This window comes from Colias philodice, chromosome 6 (genome assembly GCF_061535455.1).
Source record: "Colias philodice isolate Cphi_HAF_F1 chromosome 6, ilColPhil1 Martin Lab GWU primary, whole genome shotgun sequence".
NCBI lineage: Eukaryota > Metazoa > Arthropoda > Insecta > Lepidoptera > Pieridae > Colias > Colias philodice.
The window spans coordinates 10,129,801-10,157,091 of record NC_143091.1 but is presented as its reverse complement, the minus strand read 5'-3'; the positions used below and the strand labels follow the sequence as shown (position 1 = coordinate 10,157,091).

The window sequence follows — 27,291 nt, the reverse complement described above, 5'->3', positions numbered from 1 at the left end:
AAAAAAACTTGAAATATTTTCAATTTTTTATTTCACTTATTTACACTAGAATTTTAAAACCTAACACTTACAGAACACTATTAATTACACAATACATTAAGAATTATAAATAATATCACAGATACTACTCTAGTATTTTTTATAATTTTTCCTATATTGTTATTTCTTATACTGCCGCTGATTTTGCCTGTTTATCCAACAGCGCTGATAATTCGGGGGGTAATGATTTATTGTTGGCTTTACAAAGGGAACAGAGGTTGCGTACGAACTTCTGTGAAGGAATAACTTCTGCTTCTTGCATGCGAGTCCATAACGATAGGGCTTTGTCACATTCGTCATCACGTTCTGAAATAATATAAATAAGAGTGACAAAACATGAGATATTTTTAAAGAATCGGTATGGCAAATAGATGCGGGTTCGAATCCCGCCTCGTGATCGATTTTTTTTTTATTTCTTTAAAAATATTTTTTTTATTTTAAACGAAATATTTAATAAGCTACCGCCATTTTTACGAAAAAAGGGAGGGAAAACATTGAATAATATTAAAAGGACATTATTCATTATATTATGAACGAATATATACGAATATTTTCACACTTACACGAATGTGAAAAAATCAAATACCTGCACCTCCAAATTAGTAGAACGTATTAAAGATATAAATAAATTTGTATCATAAAATGTAATGTAATAATGTAAGGCGACACAAAATCAACTTTAATTATCTTACACTACAGTCGATTTTGCACTAGCAAACTAAGCAACACTCACGATAAACATCCAACATAAGGCTGTATATCTCAGCGGTGTCCACATTTCTCACGCCTCTAGAACATTGTGCGATTGCGTCCAACGCATCTATTTCCTTCTCGACCACGAACCGACAATGTTTTGCAACTGTTGTCCAACAAATGTTTACCACAAGCTAAATAAGCAATACTCACGATAAACATCCAACATGAGGCTGTATATCTCAGCGGTGTCCACATTTCTCACGCCTCTAGAACATTCTGCGATTGCGTCCAACGCGTCTATTTCCTTCTCGACCACGAACCGACAATGTTTTGCAACTGTTGTCCAACAAATGTTTACCACAAGCTAAATAAGCAATACTCACGATAAACATCCAACATGAGGCTGTATATCTCAGCGGTGTCCACATTTCTCACGCCTCTAGAACATTCTGCGATTGCGTCCAACGCGTCTATTTCCTTCTCGACCACGAACCGACAATGTTTTGCAACTGTTGTCCAACAAATGTTTACCACAAGCTAAATAAGCAATACTCACGATAAACATCCAACATGAGGCTGTATATCTCAGCGGTGTCCACATTTCTCACGCCTCTAGAACATTCTGCGATTGCGTCCAACGCGTCTATTTCCTTCTCGACCACGAACCGACAATGTTTTGCAACTGTTGTCCAACAAATGTTTACCACAAGCTAAATAAGCAATACTCACGATAAACATCCAACATGAGGCTGTATATCTCAGCGGTGTCCACATTTCTCACGCCTCTAGAACATTCTGCGATTGCGTCCAACGCGTCTATTTCCTTCTCGACCACGAACCGACAATGTTTTGCAACTGTTGTCCAACAAATGTTTACCACAAGCTAAATAAGCAATACTCACGATAAACATCCAACATGAGGCTGTATATCTCAGCGGTGTCCACATTTCTCACGCCTCTAGAACATTCTGCGATTGCGTCCAACGCGTCTAGTTTCTTATCGTCGGCGAATCTTTCGCAGTGACGTAGTAACGCTTCCGGGTGGAAACGGAATGTAGGGTCTAGGAACAACTTGCGTAGGGTCTTCTTGTAGCCCACGTCGGCGAGCGCCGCTATGAGGGTAAGCTGAAGATAATATAAAAAATAATTATGATAATACGTATAAAAACATTTCAGATGTATTATTAAGCCAGAAGCTCATATATAAAATTGTTTTGTATGATGTTTTTATATTTTTTTGATTGATTTTATTCATAATAATTATTTAAGAGTTCATTTGTAATTAAAAAAAATGGTATGCAAAATACCCTAGAACTAAATAGTGTAAGTATTAACACATTTTCACATCTTGATCAATTGTGCACATTTTAATATAAAACAACAAACATAATATCCCATTTTAAATCACTATTCACTTATAACATTTTTACTCTGTATTTAATAAAAAAAAATAAACCTGCACATCACTAGCGCCATGCACTTTCTTGCACGTGTTCAGTATAGTCTGGACCATCTTATTGTAGCTCCCATTCGACTTCTCACTAACAAGGAAGAAATCCTCCGACTTCCCCTCCCCCATGTGACGTAGTATTGTAACTAGGAGTTCATGTTTTAATGGCGTCTTGTTGTATTTGTTCGCCAGACGGACGAATTCGTTGACCGCTTCTTGATGGTTGTTACTATAGAAACAGAGAAACGAATAACATTTTTAAATACGGAGATGATTTGAAGATAAATGGATTAAAATGGGAATAGATACCGGTTAGACATTGTTCTTACTTCTTGGCTTAATGATAAGTTTATAACCAGATAATAATTATTGAGTTTGAATCCCATTAGAGTAATATAATTTTGTAGTCGTCTAACGTTGTGTATTATATTTACATCATTTTATAATTTACGCGGTGGTTTGGATACATTGCACTTCTTTCAAATTATAAAAACTCCACAAAATATCTCTACATATTCAGCGGGTTTAGTCCAAATCACCCACTCATCTCTCTAATACAATGTGTCTAAGCCGCAAGGGCGCAAATATAACATTACACATTAAAGCAAAAATACCCCAAAAAAGTATAAAAAGCCGCCAAGGAACCGCCAGCAGTTCATTGATATGCGTTACAATAGTCAGTCTATAACTTACCTAAGCACAAACTTGGAATACATTATTTTTTTGGGGAAATCTTGCATAGATTTCCCACGGCCTCCGGGGCGGAAGCTGTGGGTTATTCTGGATTTTTACCAACTTAAACCCACAGTGCTCCGTCGAAACTAGGCAAAAATGCCCTATAATTGGCAAAAAACACCCTAAAATACCCCAAAAAGCCACTAACCTCTTTAACCAAGCCCTGACCACGGGCCCCAGCAGCACGTTGCCCGGCTTGCAGTACCCCAACGTGAGCAGCAGCTCCAGTGCGGTGCGCGCGTGTGCGGGACTGCCGCGAGCTGCTACTGCGTCCAGGAGCCGCCAGCAGTTCATGGATATGCTTTGACCGCCGGTTATGCGACTGGAAAATAAGACAGATATAAAAAATACGACTATACGAACGAAATACGTTTGTAAGAATATGTGAATGTATGCTAGCACAGACATGTATCAAGATAGACTAAGCGAGTGTTTGTACTTCCCGTGTCCAAACTAAGATTATGAAACTTACTTGACGCTGGCCTACACTCAGTCCGCGCTTGCAGTTCGCCAAGGAAAGACGTGAAGCTGAATAAAGTAAAATGCCGAATTACGCCGTTATAAACTGTAGAAACTCCACAGCTGTGAGTGGCCGAGTTAGCAGAGATGTTTCCTTCCACCGGTAAGTAATTTTCTAATCAGAATATGCACTATTTATTTTAAAATCAAATAAAGAATATCTGTGGAAAACGATCGTGACAAACACGGATACCAAATCATACGAAATGATTCGGAATACATTGCGGCTTTTACTTGGCACGGTAAAGATCGAGTCGTATGATAACAAGCAATGAATAGCGTCTTCTCATTTTTCTGTTCTCATTTTTCTGTCCAATTTTGTGGTTAGTGATGTTCATTTGATGCAACAGTTCTCGATTCTAATCGATTTTATAATCGAACAGAAAAATGATAATTTGAAGGAGCAATTTTTCAGAAAAAAAGGCATAGATTTTTTTTGTCAAAACTCCTTATTGCTTAGACTATGTTTGTTTTTTCAGTTTTCCAAGTAACCCGAACATAAAAGAAAAATGGATTGATGCAACGGGACATAAAGATTGATTGATTGACAGTTTCATTGCTTTCTTTCGATGGCCTCTCTAGTACGTAGTACACGGTAACTCAATGGGCATATGTAAGAAAAAGCTAAAACACATTAGTTTACTTGTTAGAATATTAAAAGGTTTATAAATTTATTTTATCATTCCTCTGTCTATGGTAATTATCATTTTTCTGTCTTGAATCGATTTAGTAATCGATTACGATTCATTTATTTAATTACCTCTTAGACATAGATCTAGTTTGATCTGATTTCTTTCGATTTACTTCGATGGGATAGGACGATACTAGAATCGCCGCGCGAGTGGCGTCCTAATCGATTTAGCGTAAAATGAAATTACCATCACTAAAAAGCGCTCGTGACGTCATAACGCGTCAAGGTCAGTACAAAAAATATGACACGCTTGGTTTTCATACAGATCGCGGTACTTGCGTAGTCTATCTATGTCTGTGTATGCTAGTCTTTCACGCTAAAACAGCTGATCGGTGATGGATGATTTGATACAGAAATATACAATAGACTGGATAAGCACCTAAGTTTTTATCCGGGTATAACGCAAGTAACTTGATAAATATCTGTTATTATCACAATATGCTCAGTGATCTTTACAATAATAAAGTCGACTATCACACCACTCTGCCTAGAATTTCATCATACATACATTTGATTCACACAAAATATATTTGTTTTTTTTGCATAGATATTATATTTGCATACATAGATTATACGAAAAAAATACGATTTTTTGTAAATAAAAACACCGCGATTTTCTTTCTTCACAACAACAGCTATCTAAAACACTTCTACTACAATTCTTTTGTATGATCCGCAAAACTTACCGTTTCTTAGACTGTTCTTTGATCAAGTTAAAAGCTTGTTCTATCTTATTCCTATACACCATGAGCGTCGCAAAGTCGATCACTTTGTACTCATCCAACACGAAGTTTGGTGTGGATTTGGTTAAATCCGCGAGAGTTAACTCTGCCAGATCTAGTTCACCCATTTTGACGTGTAAATCGAAAATGGCCGCTTTCATACCGGCTGATAGAAATACCTGGAAGGATAATTTACAATTAATTGAAGATTAATAGGGAGTTTGGTTAGCCAAAAGGATTACCTGTTCCAAACAAAAATTCTAGGAAAATAAGTTCGAGATATATTGTTTAAAAAATTTAAACTATGTATAATAAAAAAGAAAAAGTGGAGCACATTTCAGTCGCATTTTTTCTTTTCTTTTTTTCATTTATCTCTATAAACTTTGAGCGGTATTTCTAAGGTATATTTGATTTATCTACAAAAGGCGTAAAATATTTTCATTATAAAATTGGTTCTGTCATTAATTTAAATATATAATTTATATTTTTAATTAATAAAAAAAAACTAAATAAATCAAATACGCACCCCTTCTTTCTGACACTTATCAGCGATTTCCCGTGCGGCAGTTAAATTACCCTCCCTACAGTACTGCTGTAAGAGTTTCCGCAAAACGCCCCGTGTGTTCATGCCCTTAGCCTCTAGTTCGTTCAAGTGCGCTCGTAGCGAACCTTCGTTCATACGTTTCTGTGTGATAATCATAAAAATAAGGTTTTACTACATACATCATACTATATTATTGATACTATGAAACATATTTAAAAAGTTAAAATATCTATTCACAATTTTCTCCACCATCATCAATAGAGAAAAGTCTTACACATAATATAATATAAAAAAAAGAACAAAGTTGAGTATATTGTGAATAAAACAATTTCAGACGATTTGATTTTTTATAAAAAAATGTGTAAAAAGACCCATGTCAATTATGATTATGATTATAACCATACCTTAAATATCTCTATGCAAGCATTTAGAAAAAAATATTCTTAATTTTAAGTAATACATACCGGATGCTGCATAGCATTCTGCACGATCATATCTTCCTCGTCGACTAATCTTTCATCTGTTATATTTATAAGAATTTCCTTTAACGCCTCAGCATTTTTATAACCTTCTGGCATGTTCGATATGCAGAAATCGGATGCCGCTGTTGATATTCTTACGTCTGTAGACGATAATGCCTGCGCAAGCGTAAATAAATTATTAAGGAGGATTTTTTCCAGACAGTAATTTGGAAAGGATTGACGCATCCTGCTAAATAAAATCCAAAGCCTGAATGTAGATTTGTAAATAGATTTTTTTCTTGTGAAAGTTGAAATAACGTTAATTCTAATTTATAATTGGTTTTGGCTACAATGAATTAAAGATATTATCTACTGCACGCTCAACTACGAGCAGAATGTCTAAGAAGTAAGAACCTATAAAATCTGTACCTCAGCTTTGTAACTACATTCAGCAAATAAAGGCAATTTGAATTTGAATTTGAATTTGAATTTAGTAAATACAATGTAACAAGTCGTAGAATTTTGACTATAGTTTTGGCAGTTGTTTGCTTTTGGCCGGTAATACGTTCTGACTGACATAATATACAAAAATTACGATAAATTAGTAAAACAGTCTCACCGTCGCAATTTGAAACACATCATTGATATCATCCTTAATCCTCCTACTCTTCATGAATTGGCATAAGAACCTCCCAACCCAATCCTTGTTCTTATCCAATGCTCTATTTGACATATCCTCTAATATATGAATGGTTGATTTTAAATCAGAACTCATTAGATACGATTTGTATAGAGGTTTTATGATACGCTCTGCGTCTACTTTGCCTTGGAATAATTCACCTGAAAGATATTAAATAGGTTAGTAATGCTGATTTGTAGTTTTTATTGTTTATAGTTTGTAGGTACATGGTAAAAATATGATGACAGATTTTATTATTGAATCTTGCCAACGAAGCTTCACTTCTGACACGTATGCTCGGCACACAGACTCTTTTTTTAATTGCTGTTTTTATTGGAAAAGCTTTTGATGATTTTTTTACAGCCTGTAAAAAATCATCTACAGTATATAATATCAGTCTAGTTATTTTAAATACCAAGTCATATAATTTCAATGAAAATGGAGAATCACTGAAATAATATAGGTCAGCTGTGTATTATGTGTGAAAACACAATTAAAAATAAACTAAATTTATTTTAATATCACATACATATTTCGCTAGCAGCTCTCGTCTGTCCGGTACTAAGCAATGTCTCCATCATGGGTGTAAGCACCACGCCCACCGATAGGCCGGTGTCCACGAATTTCTTCATTAAATTCTGCGGTGAAGTAAAACTAACAAATGGCAGAGCGTATTCCTTTATCGTCTCGTAGTCTGGTTTGACGTCCATGGTCACCATTGTTGATATTGTGTTCATTATACCTGTTGGTAAGGAGAGAAAATTAATTTTCTTTTAAATTTCTTATTGAAATTACTCGCATGGATTATCAGCATAATCTGTAAGGTATGTAGGGTCTATTAGACACTATGTAGGTGATTTACAACTTAAATTTTAATAACGAAATAGGTATAGAAGTTTATTATACAAAACTAAAATAAGTAAGTAAATTGCAGCTATCCTAAGTAAATAGCTAGTACATTCGTTTGTGGCTATAGAATAAGCACATCATAAGGAATTAAATATATGATAGAAATCTGACGCCTTATTCATTTAGAATGGCATATTATGAGCTACTAAATTATAAAAACTGTGATCTGTTACATAAATCAAAAAAAAAAGCTAAAACTTTCGCAAAGTAAATTAGAAACATACCTTTCTCTCCATACGTCTTAGAAGAGTGTACTAAAATAGGCCAAAAGTAATGTGGACGGACTGGCATGCCTAATATCTTCATTCTTGTAAACATATCCAAAGCCAGGGGCACTTTGCCCAACTGCAGGGCACATTCTGAGGCATTTTGCAGTGCTAAAGGATTTCTACCGGATGACATGAGCTCTTGCGTGATTAGGGCTATTACATTTGAAGGCTAAAATTAAGTAAAATTTATTAGACTTTACAGTTGACAGTTTTTAAGGTTTTTATTTCATTTTCAAGGGAAAATTTATCCCACATTGAAAGACAAAGAAAAATACAGCTCTCATTAAATTGGTCCTAGTTATGTACTAAAATAAACCCTTCCAACATGCTATATTTACATTATTTGAAATAAATGTAGACGTAGACAGTATCTTAATTTAAAATCAAAATACTCTTACTTTTTCACTATATGGTTTAAATTTATATCAAAAAAATTAGTTGTCTGTAAAGTCGGTTTACTGACGATAGTTGAATGTGACAACGTCTTAAGGCCGATTGTGCATCTTTTTCGCTCGTTCCGCGCTCTCGCTCGCACTTCAAGCCTTACATGGAACGCCTCAGAGCGAGGTAACGCCGCATGAGTCATGTTTTTTCGTGCGTGCAGCCGGCTCTATCGAATTATAAGACGTTGTCACGTAAAAAATAAGTTGAAAAAAAGGTTACCATTGACGCCTTGACACAATCCCGAACTAAGCTCCTCCCATGCAAGCCCTGGTCATCTTTCGGCCCAAATGAAGGTAACGGCAGACACTTGTATATCTCCAATGCTACGAGTGGATGGTTTTGAAACACTAGTTGTGTACATACACTTTGCATGTACGGTGATATGGATGGTGTTTTTAGTATTTCTTCTGGTAGATATTTTAATACCTGAAAAATAAATAGGTATATTATATAAAAACGTTATATTTGAATTACGTACTGCCCTATTGTTTTTCTTTTCTGTGTTTATACATAAAACACTTAATTTTAATTGGTAATATTTGTTCTATATTGATAAGATAGTTTTTTCGGCAATTTCCATTAAGCAAATAGCAGAAAGTGGACTATGATATGTAATAAATAGTATAATAGTATGTATAAGAAATTACACGGGGTGCCGGGTTAAATATTAGTTTGAATGTAATAAGAATATACTGCGATTCTACACAACTGCCTTACTTAATGTAGGCAGTTGATAACAAATCATAGCAAGTCAACGACTATTAATAAAGTGAGGGTAGTTGGGTCAAACGTCGTATAAACAACTCCGAGCCCATAGGCACAATTCGTACGAATGCGCCACGATTCAAAGAAAGACGGTAATTTATAGTCTCTGACAGCTAAACATGTTTTGGCAGGAAATAGTGACAACTATTCATCCATTAAATTATTATTTCAAAGTATTGATTTTCATTTCCATTTCATTAATAATTTTTCCACTTCAATTTGGGCTCCACCACTCAAATCCTACCCACAAATAATATTTCATAATATTTGTAATCCCTACTAAAATTATAAATGCAAAAGTAACTCTGTCTGTACTCTGGTTTCCCTTCAAAACGTATAAATCATTCGCCTTTTTTTTAACTCTGTCTGTTACGCTTTCCCGCTTAAACCTCTCAACCGATTTTGATGAAATTTGGCACAGACAATCTTTAGACCCTGAGAAAGAACATAGGCTACCTTTAATTCCGAAAAAACACCACGCGGGCGAAGCCGCGGGCGGAAGCTAGTATTATAATATAACTTACTTTTGGTACTAATTCATAATTCCCAACAGCAGCTAAAGTCTTTACAACATCCATAATGTGCAATTCTTCAAAAACAAGTCCTTTATCGAGAGCATTTCTAAATTGTTCTATGACTAAGTTATTTTTCTTATTCCAAGCATAAGCTTTAATTAGTGCTGTATATGTATCCACTGTTTTTGGTATTTTCAATGAACTCATCATTGTTAACACCTCTTGTATGCCATCTAGCTTCCTGAAAAAAATGAAAGTATTTAAGTATGCTATGCCTTCACAATAATCAAATATTTTGAACTAGCTTTCCACCCGCGGCATCGCCCGCGCAGTCAAAGAAAAACCCGCATAGTTCCCGTTCCCGTGGGATTTCCGGGATAAAACCTATCCTATGTCCTTTCTCGGGTATCAAAATATCTCTATACCAAATTTCATGCAATTTGGATCAGTAGTTAAGGCGTGATTGAGTAACAGACAGACAGACAGAGTTACTTTCGCATTTATAATATTAGTATGGATTTATAAGTAACTTCAAATAATAGATAATTTCTCTTCTCACAAAATATAAATATATTTGTTTTTTATCTGCGATCAGTAGCTAGGCTATAAGCGGCTATGTTGTAGGCGGGTATGGCAGGAAGGATGTTGCTCCCATTGGAGTCCACCCTTTATTTTATCGGGTTTGGTTTATTTGGCAGTGTTGACTAATTAAAAATGTCGCGTCGCTTTTTGAGACGACACACGTTTTCAGGTTTAAAAGAACTTTTTTGGTTTCACAAATATAAAAGATAAATTGATGATGAAATTGATGATCAGAATAGTTTCTAATTTCCATTCTATGGGATAGAATGCGGTTCTATGTTCTATATTCCATGTAGTAGTTAAGTAGTAAAATCAGTTATTTTATTAAGAGCAAAGAATCTATCTTTAACAATAGTATTGAATACTAATAAATTGCTACAAAGTTATCTATTCATTCAAACAGCTTCATAACTAATTTAAATTTAATTAAATCATAATATATACTCACCCAGCTTTACCATGACAAATTATGAGTGAATTGAAAATGTTCTCATTGGTTGATAAACCTAAAGTTTTCATATTGGACAACACTTCTGTTGTCTGGTTGATGTTTCCAACCTGAAACATATTTTATTTATTTATTTGACAATTTAATGTATCACACCAAGTTAAAAATATTTACAAGTATACAATATTAAAGAAATAAAAAAAAAATAATAGCTGTATTAAATTGTAAGCTTAGTGGTAATTGAAATATTATATACAACTTAAAGTTAACAAGTAATATTTGTTTAAAAACTTATACACTTGATAAACAATACATTTTATATAAATAAATATATATATGTATATATGAAACATTTTATATTTGTATAAAAAAATAATTGAAGAAATATTTAGACATACCTCACTCAGAGCTTTTAGCAGAAGCTCAAATGTTGTATCGTTTGGTTTAACAGGATTCATTTCATTAATAAAGGTGCTCGCTACTATTGTTCTGTTATTAGCTATATATACTCTTAATAATTCATTATAGTGATCAACTTCAAATCTTGCATGAGAGCTGAAATTAAATATTATATTTTTATTATTTTACTAGCTGCATCCCGTGGTTTCACCCGCGTGGCTCTGCTCCTGTTGGTCTTAGCGTGTATAGCCTTCCTCGATAAATGGGCAACCTAACACCGAAATAATTTTACAAATCAAACCAGTAGTTCCTGAGATAAGCATGTTCAAACAAACAAACTCTTCAGCTTTATAATATTAGTAAAGACTGAACATTTTAAGCTTGAGCATTAAAATTTACAATTTGTGTTAAAATACAAAATTGTTATAGCTTTTGGCTGTACACATTTTATGACTATTCCTATAGACACAATATAAAAATCTTCAAGCTTTTTAAATCATATAAGTAAAGTCTCCTCGAAACAGCAGAAATGTCAGTAAACATTATGATAGCATTTTTACCTGATAGTGTTCCATACTTCCTTAACTAAAGCCATTCTAGTAGCTGGTGTTTCATCTGGAAGAAGTTCTGAACAACAACGAATAAGAAGCAATTGTTGTTTTTTGCTTGAAAAATTGAACTCCTTAACTTTATCTATAACTCTCATCAAGTCATTTTTATACACTCTATTCTTTTGATATATATCAGCTGATAAACCAGCTATTAACTTTTCCAACAAATCTTCAGAATTTAAAGAATATTTTTCAATTCGTTTGGCATCTTTAGGTAAGCCCCCATCATGTAATATTTTGTTTGTGACTGAAGTTTTTTCAATATTACGCCTGCTACGTTCTATTCGCAGTAACCTGAATAAAGTAATTAATATTTAAAGCATAGCAAATACGTAATATGGTCCAATAATATAAGAAATACAACAAATTATAACCTTTTTTGATTATTGTTACAACAACAATATAGGGGTTCCGATACTTTTCTATTCAAAAGAGTTTTGCTATACAAAACTGCTCTAGCTGTATTTGTAAATTGTATACAATGACGGCTTAACATCTTATATTAATTTATTTATCACAATTCACAAAAATTTATAAAATCGCAAAATTCAAATCCTGATTGCCGTAATGTCACATAAATATGTCTTATGTCACACTTGACGCCGTCATACATGTGTCAAGCATAGACAAAAGAAAAAGAAGAAGAAGGTAATCTAAAATTTTTATTGGTGATTTTATTTTTAACTAGATGCGCTTCGCAGTTTCACCCGCGTGGCTCCGCTCCTGTTGGTCTTAGCGTAATGATACAAAGTCTATAGCTTTCCTCGGTAAATAGGCTATTCAGACCATTTTTTTTTTTTGTTTTTTTTGTGTGGTGTCTCTCAATGTTAGCCAGAAGGGCTTTTACATTTTAACGCGGACGCGGGGGTGAACTGAAGGTTCACCCTGGTAGCGACATGCACAAGGGCGTCCCCCCTTGACGGGGACCACGAACCTCGGCTTGAGCTGTCGCTTGAGTGGAGGAGGCCAGAAGGGCCCTAATCGGACGGGAAATCGGACCAGTAGTTCCTGAGATTAGCGCATTCAAACAAACAATCTTTTCAGCTGTGGCGTTACCACAGCTTTATAATATTAAGTATAGATATATCCACTATGTTATGCTTCATAATAATTGATTTTGAATATAAGAGAATAATAATGGGCTTCAAATTTGATTAAACTTTAAGACCGACTAAGGCTAGACCAAGTCTAGACTATGTGTATGTTGTATATTTTTATTTTGTGAATAGCCCATCGTCCGAAGATCACGAAGTTAAGATATAGGAAAACTAAGTACATCCACAATGATAAAGAATAATAATTAAAATAAGTCGATTATTAAAATTGTAAAATTAAGAAAACCTCGTCCTCTTTATTTCTCATAATTATTCATATTTTTTTACCACCAAAATAAGCATCATTGCATTCGGTTCGTGTATAACGGTCTCCGTAAATACGACCATGTCTCTCACTTTCGTAAGAAGCTCAAGTGGCTCCCAATCCGCCTTCGCCGGAATGTTCATTACCTACAACTTTTGTATCGAATCCTTTTCAATCCCAAATCTCCTTCTTACCTAAAAGACCAGTTCCAATTCCTGCACTGTGATAACTATTCTCTCCGATCTGTGGACAGGTTAGTGCTATCTATCCCTTCGCACCGCACACAATTCTATGGTGGCTCCTTTTCTGTTACTGCCGCCGGTTTATGGAACTCCCTGCCCGTTAGCATTCGAAAAGCTCAAACATTGTCTAGCTTTACCAAACAAGTCCGGGGCCATTACCAAAACGTAGCATTTAACTCCGATCAGTAAGTTCTATATTATATTAATTAATAGTATTTACTTCATTTTTTTTATTGTTATGGTTTTCTTCTTCCTCTTGGTTTTAACGTATTGTATGAATAATGTATGTATGTTTTTTTATAGTGTTATCTGGTTTTTTATTTTATTTTATATATGTATTATAAATATTGTATGTATTTTGTGCATATGAGTATGTATTTATATGGATTAGTAATATGTATGCATATATAAGTGTATGTATTTATTATTTATGTAGTTGTGTACTTCTGACCTACCTCCTCCTTTATCACTTCACACAGTGGGTTGCCTGGAAGAGATCACTCTTTAGTGATAAGGCCGCCCTCTGTGCTAGTTTAGCTATAAGTTTTAGTTTTAAGTAATTTGTATAACTAGCATAGTAAAGTGTTATAAATAAAATAAATAAATAAGTTTTTTTTAAATTAATATTTTTAAATGTCTGAAACAAGAAGCTTATATCTAATACACTGGAGATTTCAGTATGAACAATAACTTGTAACAAGAAAATATGACCTTGAATGACGCCTGTATGTTTTTTTATCCCTTTCACACCTAACTTGGCAAGTGGGTGTATATATAATAAATGCGAAAGTAACTCTGTCTGTCTGTCTGTTACTCAATCACGCCTAAACAGCTATTGAACCAATTTTCATGGTGATATTTTGATACCCGAGAAAGGACAAATGCTTTTTTTTATCCCGGGAAAATGACGCAATCCCGGCAATCCCACGGGAACGGGAACCATGCGGGGTTTTCTTTGAATGCGCGGGCGAAGCCGCGTGCGGAAACCTAGTATTTTATAAATAAAAAAAATTAAACGTTAGTTTTATTCAGACCACAATTTTATTAAGTCTTTGACTTAAGAGCGTTTTCACATTATCCGATCCGATATCGGATATCGGAAGCGGATAGCCGATATCCGATATCGGAGGGAAGTAAAATGTATGAATATGTACCTGTCTTTCACATTGTCCGGTCCTTAGATCATTAAGTAATGGGTAACACTCACAGGCGCTTCCCCTTTTGCTGAGGTATAAGATTTTTCAAATCGAAAAATCTTATGCATTCATAAATAATTTGGAAAATCCAAAAGTGCACGCCTCATAATTTTTTTTTAATAAATATTTATTAATTATTATTTTTGTTTATTTAATAACAATTAAACCACATCGAATCAGACCCTGAAAAATGAAAGGGTTCTATTCCTGAGCATACTCAAGCGTAAGAGAAAAAAAAAAGACTCGATTAGTAAAGTATTTCGGTCGCTATCGTGTTAACAAGAAAAAGGATCCGCACATACAGACACACGGACGTCCAAGACAGAACTTTTTTAAACTGTTTTTTAACTAGTTTAAATAACAAAAATGACATCAAAAATATCATGAAAGTTAAAAATAGTGTCTTTTCTTAATATGTGTGTGTATGTATTATCTTACAAGTGCAATGTATGATACATAAAGACATTTTAAGTTTGAAAAATCAGATGTTTTGCGCGAAGTGATAGTAGTACCCACCTCAACGCTTCGCTTATGAGGCGTGCAAAACTACTTGCGTAATCGATTACAAACACTGTGCGTATTCGTAAAACATCGAAAGGACGTCTGCGAGTGCTCCGCTAAAAATGCCGTTTTATGCTGTCAAGTCTTGCAGAAGCAAGTCAAACACATCAAATATTAAAAAAGATGGAATAACCTTTCATTTGTAAGTATTTTTTTTACGTAAATATCAATTAAATGCAATTTCTAATAATCGTCGATGTATCGTTTAGCGATATGATCAAGCATGTGTTTACTCGATCATTGATGCGGCCTCACGAGACTATCATGGAAAGAAAATATACAAATTTAATCTTTATGAACTAGAGATAAAGTTGAATTTAAAACGCGATATTGAACCGCATTCCCCACGAGACTATATTTTAAAGAAATACAAATTTAGCGAGACTATCTTGAAAAGAAATACAAATTTAATCTTTATGATATAAGCGTCAAGCGATAAAGTTGAATTTAGAACGCGATATTGAACCGCACTCCCCACGAGACTATAAAGCGATGTAGCGAGACTATCTTGAAGAGAAATTCAAATTCAATCTTTATGAACTTAGTGATATAGTTGAATTTAAAAACTCGTCGCTTAAAAGGTCGTAAATTTTTACGACTTTCTTAGTGACGGACTGCTTTTAACTTGAACATCGATAAAAAAATATTTTTCTAAGTATAATTTGAAATGAGATTAGAATTAATCTTTATTATATTAAAATTTTACACAACTGCAAAAAAAGGAGTATAATGTTTATTTTGTAAGTCTTGTATATAATATTTATTAAAATTTACGCTCGGTTACTTTTAACTGGCAGAACATTTTAATGGTACGGAACCCTTCGTGCGCGAGTCCGACTCGCATTTAGCCGTTTTTTTGTAATGTTAATCTTGTAACCTTTCTATTATGTAATCTATACTAATATTATAAAGCTGAAGAGTTTGTTTGTATGTTTGTTTGTTTGAACGCGCTATTCTCGGGAACTACTGGTCCGATTTGAAAAATTCTTTCGGTGTTAGATAGCCCATTTATCGAGGAAGGTTATAGGCTATATATCATCATGCTACGACCAACAGGAGTGGAGCCACGGGGGTGAAACCGCGCGGAGCAGCTACTTTGTTTATATGTATGTATTAATATTGCGTTTATTTCAGATTTACAAAAAATCCTGCTTTAAGGCTAAGGTGGATTGAATGCTGTGGGAGAAAATCAGAATGGACACCTCGGTACAGAAATAATAAAAATTTCTGGACCGATATTTATTTTATTGAATATAATATGTGATGTGTTGAATAAATACATAATATTCAAATACAAATAAAATGGCGTTTTATTGTTTTTTCGTATGCATATAATAATGATGAAAACGTTACAAATGACCTGTGTAATATTTTTTATGAATATAACATTAATGTTATTTCTAATTTCAACAAAATTATTATTTTTGTAATATCGATATGGTTACATCCCTCTATAGTGATTGTATTATTACGTATATGTACAGAGATTTTTCTGTGTAATCGATGTATGTGTGCAAAAACATGCTAGTCTGTCAATTTTGTAATAGTTTGAGTTTGTAAAGACAAAAATTATTTTTGTGAATGTGTGATTGTGTTTCAAAGTGTGAGTTACCCTCTCCGCACCAAAATCGGCAGAAAGTTTAGTTAGAACATTTGCCAGCGTGCTCCATCCAGCGTGATCTAAGGTCCGGTCCGATATCGGATATCGGAGCCGACACCAATATGCCAGCGGCTATCGGACGATAATGTTCAGTGTTGCCAACTCAATTTTCGAAAAGGCAGTATACCAACAGCAAAAAAGCACTAGTTTGTGTATTTTCAGTCTTATAGGGCGCTAAATCTTTAAAAAATTCTTTGCTTTAACCTAAAGCGGGTGATCCACTGGCGAGCCGACGAGCCGACGGTTTAGATCGTTGACTCGTTGGCTCGTCGACTCGCGTTGGTGATCCATTAGCGTACCAAACAGTTTACTCTCATCGTTGGCGAAGTCATGGCGTGTTACTTGGGGATACTTTTAAATCAGGAGAAAGAACAAAAAAAGAAGAAAAGACGCAGATATTGAATGGTGTTTTTAATATCAGATATTGTACCGTTGGGATCATTTTTTTGGTAGATCTCTAAAAGTTTATTGTACGCGGAAGTTTTTAGCAATTTATTTTTATAGTCTCTGCTGATGTACTTCCATAGCTAATGTTCCTAAAAACATTTTATAAATTCCGACACAAACTCGCGACGAAACGAGCGTAAATCCATTTTTGTAGCTAGACGCAGCGCGTGCGGTCTACACGAAAGTCGCAAAAAGACTGTAGGCTCGCCGGCTCACTTGATCCACTGGCGGTTTTCTGGACCGCGGACTTCGAATTTCAAGCATGCACAACGAGCCAGCGAGCAAATTCGCCGTTCTTTAAGTCCGCAGACTTTTAAGTGCTCCATTGGCGGTTTAGACCTTTGGCTCGCGAGTTCGTTAGCGAACCAGCGGTTTTGCTCGTCAATGGATCACCCGCTTAAAACCCTTTCTATTAAAAGAAACCTTTTTTTATCAAGAAAACACACATTTAAGTATTTATAGGCATTAAAAATACGATTTCTACGGCAGCTATTTTAATTACCATGTTAAAATATACGGCAATTGGCTGAACTGAAGTAAACAAATATATATAGCGTTCTTAAATTCAAATTCTCTTTTTTTTAATTATATTTTTTTTATCAACTGGCAATTTAGTTTAGTTTTCTCTAAAAATTTCTGGCAACACTCATGATTATATCGGAAGTCGGAACGATTTTATCGGACAATGTGAAAGGGCAAATTGTAACCGATATCGGATATCGGCAATCGGCGTCCGATATCCGATATCGGATCGGATAATGTGAAAACGCTCTAAGTCTATATTTTGTATTTATACTTCTGTCCTCTTCTGTCTATAGACTGTTCCGTTTTCTCTCTAATCTGTTCTGTGCATAGGCCATAGAGGCATAGAGTAGATTTCATTCGGTTCTGTGCAGTGTGAACTGTGATGTGTCTGTGAATCAGTCAAGGAATCAGTTTACGTAGTAACTAATACTTAATCTGTGGAATCAGTGTATGTCTGTATGACTGTGATTGTCAATTGTGGATGTGGAATGTTTTGTGTTGTGAGTGAATGGTAGTTAAATTTGTTAAAATCTTGTCATGTGGTAAGTTTATATAATTTTATTCTATTAAACGTATTTTTCACAAATCAGTAAATTTATATTTCGAATAAGATGATTAAATTTTAAGTATTTTGACGCTTGACCATCCGGCCGTTATTTGACCGCCATCGTCTCGCTGGCTGATAATCCGAGAGGCTTCACCTTTGATTTCAGGTGACATTACTATTGAAATCACAATTTTTATGATAGCTTCCAAAGCGGTGGATATCGTTGTTGAAAATACGGTAACCTCTTTGAATCACGCAGCCCTAAACATGTTTCTATGGTACGCGTTTCCCTGTTACCGCCTTACTGCTCAGTACCGATGAATCATAACGTTCAAAATTTTTTGTATTTTTTATTTCTCGAAATTCCTTTACAGGTATTTAAAGGTTTTTCTTTATCAATTGAAAAAAAGATATTATACATTTGGTACAAAGTTGTGACAATAATCATCTTATCCTGTTATTAAACATCCAAACAATTTAAGATGGTGATGTCATTATATTGTTTTCCTAGAGTAAATGGAACAAACATTAAAACAATTGGCCTATCAACTTTATTGCAATAAGTAGGTGGATATGACCTATATGTTCCAAATTGCTTAAGGTCAGAATGCTATAAATTGACACTAATTTATCTTATTGGGTTCTTGTTTATGCAGTGCATTGTAACTTTAAACATAATATGTTGTAAATACCTGCCATTTGAGATGCATTAAAGTTGAATATTAGGAATGTGAACTTTCTTTCCTTTTTTGTTACCTAGGTATGTGATATTATTGTCACTTTGAAAACTTTGATGTGATAACTTTGTCTTAATAAAAGCTATGAAAATTTTGTTTCACATTACATTTTAAAGCTTTTATTGCTATATTTTGCTTACAAACTAACATAAAAAATTTACTAGCTTTGAATGCCTTCTTACCTTTTGGTAAGGATAAACAGTGTTTAGTTTCCGACTCTATCAATCTCCAGGCAAAAGTCATGTTTATCGGTTAGTCTTAAAAGAAGGACAAAAAACCAAACTTTCACAGTGTTAATATTAGTTAGCATTATATATATTTTTTTACATAACAAGCCTAGATAATCTTGTCTACATGATCAAATTTTGAATGCATGATGATTACTAATTGCACGCCTCATAAGCGAAGCGTTGAGGTGGGTACTACTGTCACTTCACGCAAAACATCTGATTTTTCAAACTTAAAATGTCTTTATTTATCATACATTGCACTTGTAAGATAATACATACACACACATATTAAGAAAAAACACTATTTTTAACGTTCATGATATTTTTGATGTCATTTTTGTTATTTAAACTAGTTAAAAAACAGTTTAAAAAAGTTCTGTCTTGGACGTCCGTGTGTCTGTATGTGCGGATCCTTTTTCTTGTTAACACGATAGCGACCGAAATACTTTACTAATCGAGTCTTTTTTTTTCTCTTACGCTTGAGTATGCTCAGGAATAGAACCCTTTCATTTTTCAGGGTCTGATTCGATGTGGTTTAATTGTTATTAAATAAACAAAAATAATAATTAATAAATATTTATTAAAAAAAAATTATGAGGCGTGCACTTTTGGATTTTCCAAATTATTTTTTATTCATATCAATACCCGTCATGCATTACATAATTTGTAATGTAGTAGTTAATATTATGTAGTAGTTTATAAAATTCATTATCACATACATTTTAACCCTTCCAATGGCTTAAACTGATAAAAATGGCCCATTGTAATGCTATGTTATCACTGTTATCAGCTTCTATTTGTAGTTAGTAAAAAAGGAATTGGTGTTAACCTTATTGCTTAATTTGATAACCAGACCGCCTCCTTGGTATAGTGGTTGACGCGTGAGCGTAGCACCGAGGGGTCCTGGGTTCGATTCACGGTGGAGATGAAGAAAAAAAAATGTCTCGGTCTGGCAGCACACAGAAGGCTGATCACCTACTTGTCCCTAAAGAAAATCGATCAGTAAAACAGATGTATAATGCATCTGCCCCTTACCCCACTAGGGGACAAGGGACTTCACTTTTAAAAGCTTATTTTTATACACTTAGAACCTTATGATACTAATGAAGAGGGTAGAAACTATCAATTGTAAATTGATTTTAAACTAAGAAAACTCAAAAATTGTGCCCAATATAGCATAGCAAAGGATAACCCAGTAAGTTAAGACATCTGTATCTATAGCAAGGCCATAAATTTAATTATGGTATAAAATCATCAATCACTATTCACTGTTGTGTGTTTGTTTGTTAAAAAAAAACAAAGATTTTTGTCAGAAAATTTAGTACAATTAGTACTAAATTTTCTTAACTTAAAAATGGTGTTAAGTATATAAGTATGTAGTTTATTGATTTGCATTTGACGTAGATTTCTCACTTGTCTACAACAAACAAACAGTAATTTTTTGATAGTAATTTCTTAATTACTTTTCCATGGTTCTATAATGTCCCTTAGAAGTTTGATGGATTGTGACGAAAGTTTTTGAACCACCAACAGCAATTCCTTTCTTATTTTTCCCATTTGGTGTGTAATCCCTAAGTCATAATATTATGTATGAATCAAACATTAAAATGAAAAATATAAATTGAAAATAACACTTTCACATATTACATACAATGAAAACATTTAATTACTATTTTTATAAGTTTGTTTGAATTCGTCTAACTCTTGTAATCGTCATTATCACTCAGTTATTTACTTTTAATTTAATTTCTTCTTATCTTCATCCAAATTAATATTATTTTGATGAAATGGGCAATATTTTGACGAAATTTGCGTAAGGTTAATCTTTTTTAAAATACAAACAAAGTCGATAACTCATATCGAAGTAGGTATACATCATAAATGTTTGTAAATGAAAAGAAAATAAACTTTGGCCTAGAATCTGGTAACTTTCGCTTCTCGTACCATAACGTGGGAGCTCATTGAATCAACTCGTAAACTTGTCCGCGGCTTTTTAGTATGCACGGAAATGTATAAAAAGTATAAACGAAGTAGCTTCATATCTATTGCAATATTATTGTTCAGTGATTTGAGAGACGACCTTTATGATTGGTATATTGTCTTATTACGAACTAGCTTTATTGTGGCTCGTTTTCATATCATTACGTACTATGTACTTACATCAGAGAAAACATGATTTATTATTAAAAAAAAATTGTTAGCATAGTAGATTGAAAAAAAAAAGCGATTCTTTTCTTGTCCACATAATATTTAACATTAATTAATGATTGCTATGTAGATATTAAGATTAGGAGTAGTGAGATTAGAAGAAGTAGCTGTAGTGAATATGGCTCAAATGTTATTTTTATAATAAAAATATATGGGGTTATTTTAAACGAAGACCATACAATTTTCCACCCGTCGTTTACACAACTAATAAATAATATCGAATAACGAACAAAAAAACACCAATTGTATAGGTACCTAACTCCCATTTGTATTGTTGTTATGCGCGACGGTTCGTCAGCAACGGATGGCAACTGATTGATGATGATTCTGACGTTATGTATACGATAGTCACACTGCGCATAGGTATTTGACATAACTTTTATTGTATTTATAGGTCCTTGTGGTTTGGAATAGTATTGGGTGAAAAGTCTCCTGTAGAAGCATTTGAAAAATAAATATTTAATGTAATTCAAAAACTTGCTTTTAATTCCATTTGTCGGTGCTTTGAGCTTGAGCGAATTTTTTATAAAATAAAAATAGCATTAGTTTAAAATCATAAATGAATGTAATTAATAATTATGTAAAGACTCCATATTATTTCCTTTTGAGCAACCGAGCGAAGCAAAAGCGAGCCGCAAAACAAGTCAAAAATAACATTTTTAGCGTGCCATACAGGGAGATGCAGATTATCTGCATCACACTAGAATACAACACGATTGTTCTTCGTTTCTGCGTAATCGTTATACGGTTTATGTTAGAGGCAATTACGCATAATTTAATTACCTACATAGGTGTGTTAGGAAGCGGAACACTTGTCATCTGGTAGCAAGCTACGGAACGTGTTTCTAATGTATAGGTATTCGCATTTATGCACTAGAAAATTTACTTTCACCTGGTGTAGTCTTTCAAAATATCCCTACTATGATCGTAAGAGTCGAGCATATTCAAGCGAAAGACTATGTAGATCGCCAATCCTTTTATAATGTACTAGCTTACCGCCCGCGGCTTCACCCGCTTTTTCTAAAACCTAATAAATTATATACTAAAACCTTCCTCTTGAATCACTCTATCTATTAAAAAAAACCGCATCAAAATCCGTTGCGTAGTTTTAAAGATTTAAGCATACAAAGGGACATAGGGACAGAGAAAGCGACTTTGTTTTATACTATGTAGTGATTCACCAAGATTTAATTTTGGACTGGCATTGAAAACGAACTCATAGATTTTCTAAGGAAAACAAGCTAAAATTAAGATGATATTACTATTAAAATGGTACTTATTTATGAACAGATTTGGTAAAGGAAATATGACTTATCTGTATTGTCCCCAAGAACAATGCGTCTGGATTTATCTGAGCGAACCTACAAGGTTTAATTAGAAGATGTTAAATGTAATAAGAAATCGATAAATCTTGACATACATATTGTCTACTCGTAATCATTCTCATACCTGCATAATGTTGTCGTAGCACCATTTATAGAAAACTATTTGCGATTGATTGCTTGTCTTGCAATTTGTACTATTCGGCACTAACTAGTATCTTATTTGTTTATATTAACAAAACAAGAATATATTTTTTTGCAACGCTTAGCTCAATACCTGATTAACATTTATGATAAGTGGGCGTTCCGGACGGAAGCGCTGACGGCGCGTAGGCGATGTACGTTGCTATGTTAGATGTTCCGTCGCAAGTAAATGATTGTGAATTGTGATAATATCTCAATTTTGTATGTAATGAGTTGATAAAAAAAGAATTCTTGTTACTACATAAGACGTCAACTAACGTGGCGCGTATCGAGCGAGCTAAAAGTGTTGTAACACGAGTGAAGAGTTCAAGGTAAAAGTTAATAAGAATTCGTGGAATTATAAGAATAACACAAACACTGTTTGTGACATATGGAAAAATACTTCTGTTCCAACTTAACAAATATTGCATTTAAAAATTAAGAAGGTAAAAAATTTAATACATTAATCGTATAATGGGTAGGTACATTATGAAGACTATTCACTAAGCAACGACTACTCACAAAATAAAAGATAGCAATCTATATGTTTGCCCATAACCATACTCATGGTAAATTTATCTGTCACCAGACAACAATAACAAAAAAAAGACGGGTTGCACTCCGGGAGTCCAGGCAGAAGTGAAAACTTGATTATTGACGTTGAGCATGTTTGATATCCATCCGTCTTACGCTTTTTCGATCAGGTCACGTGTCCTGACGCGAGTTTAAGATTTTATACCCAACGCCGCTAAAGAAGTTTTCACTTCAAGATTTTATACCCAACGCCGCTAAAGAAGTTTTCACTTCAATAAATGATAATAAAGAGAAATATAAACGAACTCTACGAATCATTGCAATATGAGATCGCAGATGCCGACGCTTAAAACATTCCAAAACTGACGTGACTATCACCTACACAAATGGTTTAACAACGATGCCCACGACATTAACCCTACAACACCAATCTTATCTTAGTCCAAGCACGTAAATCGTTCTTACCAGCCATAAGAGTTGAATAAACCCCGCCGAAGCTACAGAACATAGAGATAGAACCGTTGGTTGTATTGTTTCGTACTAATTTACGAACAGTATCTAATAATCGTACAATTAGTTGGAATGAATCATTGAGATCGTTCAGATTGTAGCGATATAATATTACTTATTGAGTTTATTGTACACGAGCAATGTAGATAAGGTTCCACCTTTTCGTGGTCAATACTTTGTTGCAACTTCGATAGCTAATGAAAAACATGCGGATAATGTCATTTTAATAATTATTTTCCTTCTAATTCTGGCAAAAAACATGGCATCATTATTATTATGATTAGAATCCGCTTGTCGTGTAGTATAGTTGACATGAAATTAAACTGGCTTAAGTAAATAGATTTTGATACAATAATTTTTATTAATAATTTTAGAATATCATTCTTGTTAAGAAAACGGATGAATAAAATACATTACTCTGCGAGACTGAAACGTAATTTCATTCAGCTCACAGAACTGTGAAATTGATTCCATTTTCCAAACCCATAATGGCACTTCTTTTCTATCATTTTTTATAGAATTTAATATTCACTCGTGTTCGTAATTCGTATTTGACTTATTCATGGGTGATTTGAAAATTGAAGTACACCTTTTATTGAAGGGTGAACGATTAATACGATTTATGAAGACGTGTTTAATTTTATCCGGTGATTGGTGATACTTAGAAACACCATCCATGACAGATATCTGGATAAGAACCATGAGATTACTATATTTCCACAATTTGGGTTGACCTTCAATTTGGGTTGGTTGCTTCACGATAAATATTTTACGTGCACCGTGCAAACTTCCCCTTACAATTCTATTACAAGTCAATTTTCATCGACATGTGTTTTCTAAATTTAGAATTGACAATATGATCAATATCAATACGTGTGAATGAGTTGGAGTGAATGTATGTGCGTACGTCGCGTGTACGCGTGGTATGCCAATAGACTTGCATGTAAACAGTAAATGCGTTTGTCGTTTTAAAGGTTCTTTGCTCTTTGAGGCTATCTCTAGTGACTGGATAATCCTACAACGACATCATATTTGAGCAGATATCTCAATTACTTAGTATTGAATTTTCTAATTATAATCCTACGTAGCATCGTTCATCGTCGTATGCTTCTTCAAGAAACAGAATTGTGTTGCTCTTTACCTAATATATTAACCATTCTATTGCACGCCTCATAAGCGAAGCGTTGAGGTGGGTACTACTGTCACTTCGCGCAAAACATCTGGTTTTTCAAACTTAAAATGTCTTTATGTATCATACATTGCACTTGTAAGATAATACATACACACACATATTAAGAAAAAACACTATTTTTAACATTCATGATATTTTTGATGTCATTTTTGTTATTTAAACTAGTTAAAAAACAGTTTAAAAAAGTTCTGTCTTGGACGTCCGTGTGTCTGTATGTGCGGATCCTTTTTCTTGTTAACACGATAGCGACCGAAATACTTTACTAATCGAGTCTTTTTTTTTCTCTTACGCTTGAGTATGCTCAGGAATAGAACCCTTTCATTTTTCAGGGTCTGATTCGATGTGGTTTAATTGTTATTAAATAAACAAAAATAATAATTAATAAATATTCATTAAAAAAAAATTATGAGGCGTGCACTTTTGGATTTTCCAAATTATTCTAATTTATTCACATTCATTAATTCCCTTATTGTTATCTGATTTCATTGATAACTTACCTAAGCATTAATTGTCAATAATTTATTGATTAAGCGTCGTATAAAATTTTATCCTTATTGCCAGATCGTTTCTTAGAATCACGCGATCGAAAATTGGTGGCCGTCGAACGACTTTTATGTCTTCGCTATTTGATTGGTCTTGTTTGAGTTTCAGCAATTTTAGAATTTGATTGCTTTTCAGCTTAGTTTGATTACTTTTATCGAATTGGTTCGATGCTTTTTTAAGAGCTGATTTTGTAAAATTTTCACGTTTGAATAGATAATGACCATATAATCGAAGCGATCCAACGAAATACTGAACGTTAAGACGATTTGCACTCGATACTAATGGTTTTGGTTTGCCAAAATATTATGTTGTAACTTGTAAGCCATATATTATTATGCCGTAGTTATTTCCCTATCAAACTTCTAAACAGATTTATTTCAAGGAGCTCATTTAACCGTAAAGGTCGAGACAAATGCGTACGTGAAGACGTTTGAATATTGGCAGTTGGTAATAATTTAGCAACTGCACGTTATAGGATGTAAAGGTTGGATTAAAATAATATATCTCTTAAGACATACGCGGTTGATAGTCTGGCATGCTTTCAAGTCGAAAAATGGTTGACCTCTTTTTGGGATGGTCTCGTTATGATTTATAACGTCCGTTATAATTTTAATGTTTCAAAACAAAAATACAAATAAAGTGCAGCGTTTTGTAATGTTTACTAATTCAACAATTTGTACCTACTGTTGAAATTATTGTAGCTAGAACTATGTGAAATTAGACTTAGTGGTTCTTGGAAATAGATAATACGATTCACTTTCGCTTGCTTCAACTTAACGAAAATAATATTATCAGAATCATAGTTGTTACTCGACCATGAACTTAATTTGAACCATGAACATTGAACAGTAAAATAGCATAGGTGAAGCCTGATTAAAATTGTATTATTTTAAATTTTATCCATATTTTGTAGTAGACACCCCAAAATAGTGTCACCAATGTCTTACCCATGATCTTAGGTTCCAGCATGTACTTAACACAACACTCTGTTCCAGGTTATGTCTGCGACGAACATCCTGATTGGCTAGTGGTCGCGCCACTGTGTGGAATGGTGCCGGTGTGTTGGTGTATCGTCGATGTGAGTGTTGCGCTTTCTATTCGCTTTGATGTGATCTTGGTAGTAATGCGAATGGTTTAGCTTAAGACTTTAGAGTTAAGACCATATGGAAATGAGGAGGTTTTTGGGGTTAGACATTTGGTAATTGGGGTTAGACATTTGGTAGTTTAAGACGATAGTGAGGAACTTCGGGGCAAAAATTGGTATGGATCTATCTAACTGGATGCCTTTAGTATTCTTTAATATATTATAAACAAAACATATTTTAAATCGTCAAGATAATCGTGGTTTACTTCTGTTCAAAGAGCTCAATTTATAATTTCAAATATTTTCATTTAATATTATTTTGCCACGTTAAATATGTAACAATATTGTAACAGTAATCTTATGTAGGAAAATTAATAAAAATGAGTAATCATTGTACAGCGTTTATCTTAAATGAACTCATTAGTTTACTGTGTTTGACGGTCATTAAATGGAGCCGTAAAATATTATGATTAACAAACAATCAAGGCCAAATTTACGACGTCAGCTCACAGCTTCATATTGATTAAACGAGAGAAATTTTAATAAACGGAAAATGCGAATAATCTATTTATAGCAACGAATTTCGCAAAAGTGAATGCGTTGTTTAATACATATAATTTTTATCACTGAGTCGGATTTAGGAAGATACGGTAAAGTAAATAGGACGGCTATTTCTACTTCTCTTGATCTAATAAAAGTATTTAATTAATAGTCCGGGATACATCGCCCATTT

General features: G+C 33.8%; 2 protein-coding genes across 4 annotated transcripts in view; one reads left to right on the top strand and one right to left on the bottom strand.

The window, feature by feature from the left end:
* Window positions 1–16: 16 nt before the first annotated feature.
* On the bottom strand, window positions 17–21,551 carry Lrpprc2 (Leucine-rich pentatricopeptide repeat containing 2). Of its 2 annotated transcripts, XM_089696794.1 has the most exons (16): window positions 11,853–12,061; window positions 11,428–11,772; window positions 10,867–11,023; window positions 10,469–10,578; window positions 9,448–9,679; window positions 8,378–8,584; window positions 7,670–7,883; window positions 7,066–7,278; window positions 6,477–6,697; window positions 5,861–6,034; window positions 5,379–5,537; window positions 4,817–5,031; window positions 3,069–3,242; window positions 2,192–2,414; window positions 1,638–1,860; window positions 17–345 (listed from the first exon to the last, which is right to left on the bottom strand). In XM_089696794.1, the coding sequence occupies exons 1-16, from the start codon at window positions 11,972–11,974 to the stop codon at window positions 167–169; spliced, it is 3,168 nt and encodes a 1,055-aa protein (XP_089552920.1). In that variant the 5' UTR covers window positions 11,975–12,061; the 3' UTR covers window positions 17–166. The 2 variants fall into 2 exon arrangements, with proteins under 2 accessions (XP_089552920.1, XP_089552919.1); XM_089696793.1 differs by lacking the exons at window positions 17–345; window positions 11,853–12,061 and adding an exon at window positions 21,446–21,551 and having other exon boundaries at window positions 966–1,860.
* Window positions 17,899–27,291, top strand: part of Arf6 (ADP-ribosylation factor 6) — a 37,727-nt gene continuing 28,334 nt past the window's right edge. For both annotated transcript variants that reach the window (XM_089696815.1, XM_089696814.1), the window contains exons 1-2: window positions 17,899–18,010; window positions 26,470–26,552. The gene's annotated coding sequence lies outside the window, so the exon portion shown is untranslated. The remainder of the gene's footprint in view (window positions 18,011–26,469; window positions 26,553–27,291) is intronic.

Coding starts and splice junctions, on each gene's coding strand:
- Lrpprc2 (XM_089696794.1), bottom strand. CDS start 11,974: ATGTTAAGCCGTCATTGTATACAATTTACAAATACAGCTAGAGCAGTT. Junction 11,024..11,427: donor GAAGTATGGAACACTATCAG/GTAAAAATGCTA, acceptor ATTTAATTTCAG/CTCTCATGCAAGATTTGAAG. Junction 6,035..6,476: donor ATGTGTTTCAAATTGCGACG/GTGAGACTGTTT, acceptor ACGCTTGCGCAG/GCATTATCGTCTACAGACGT.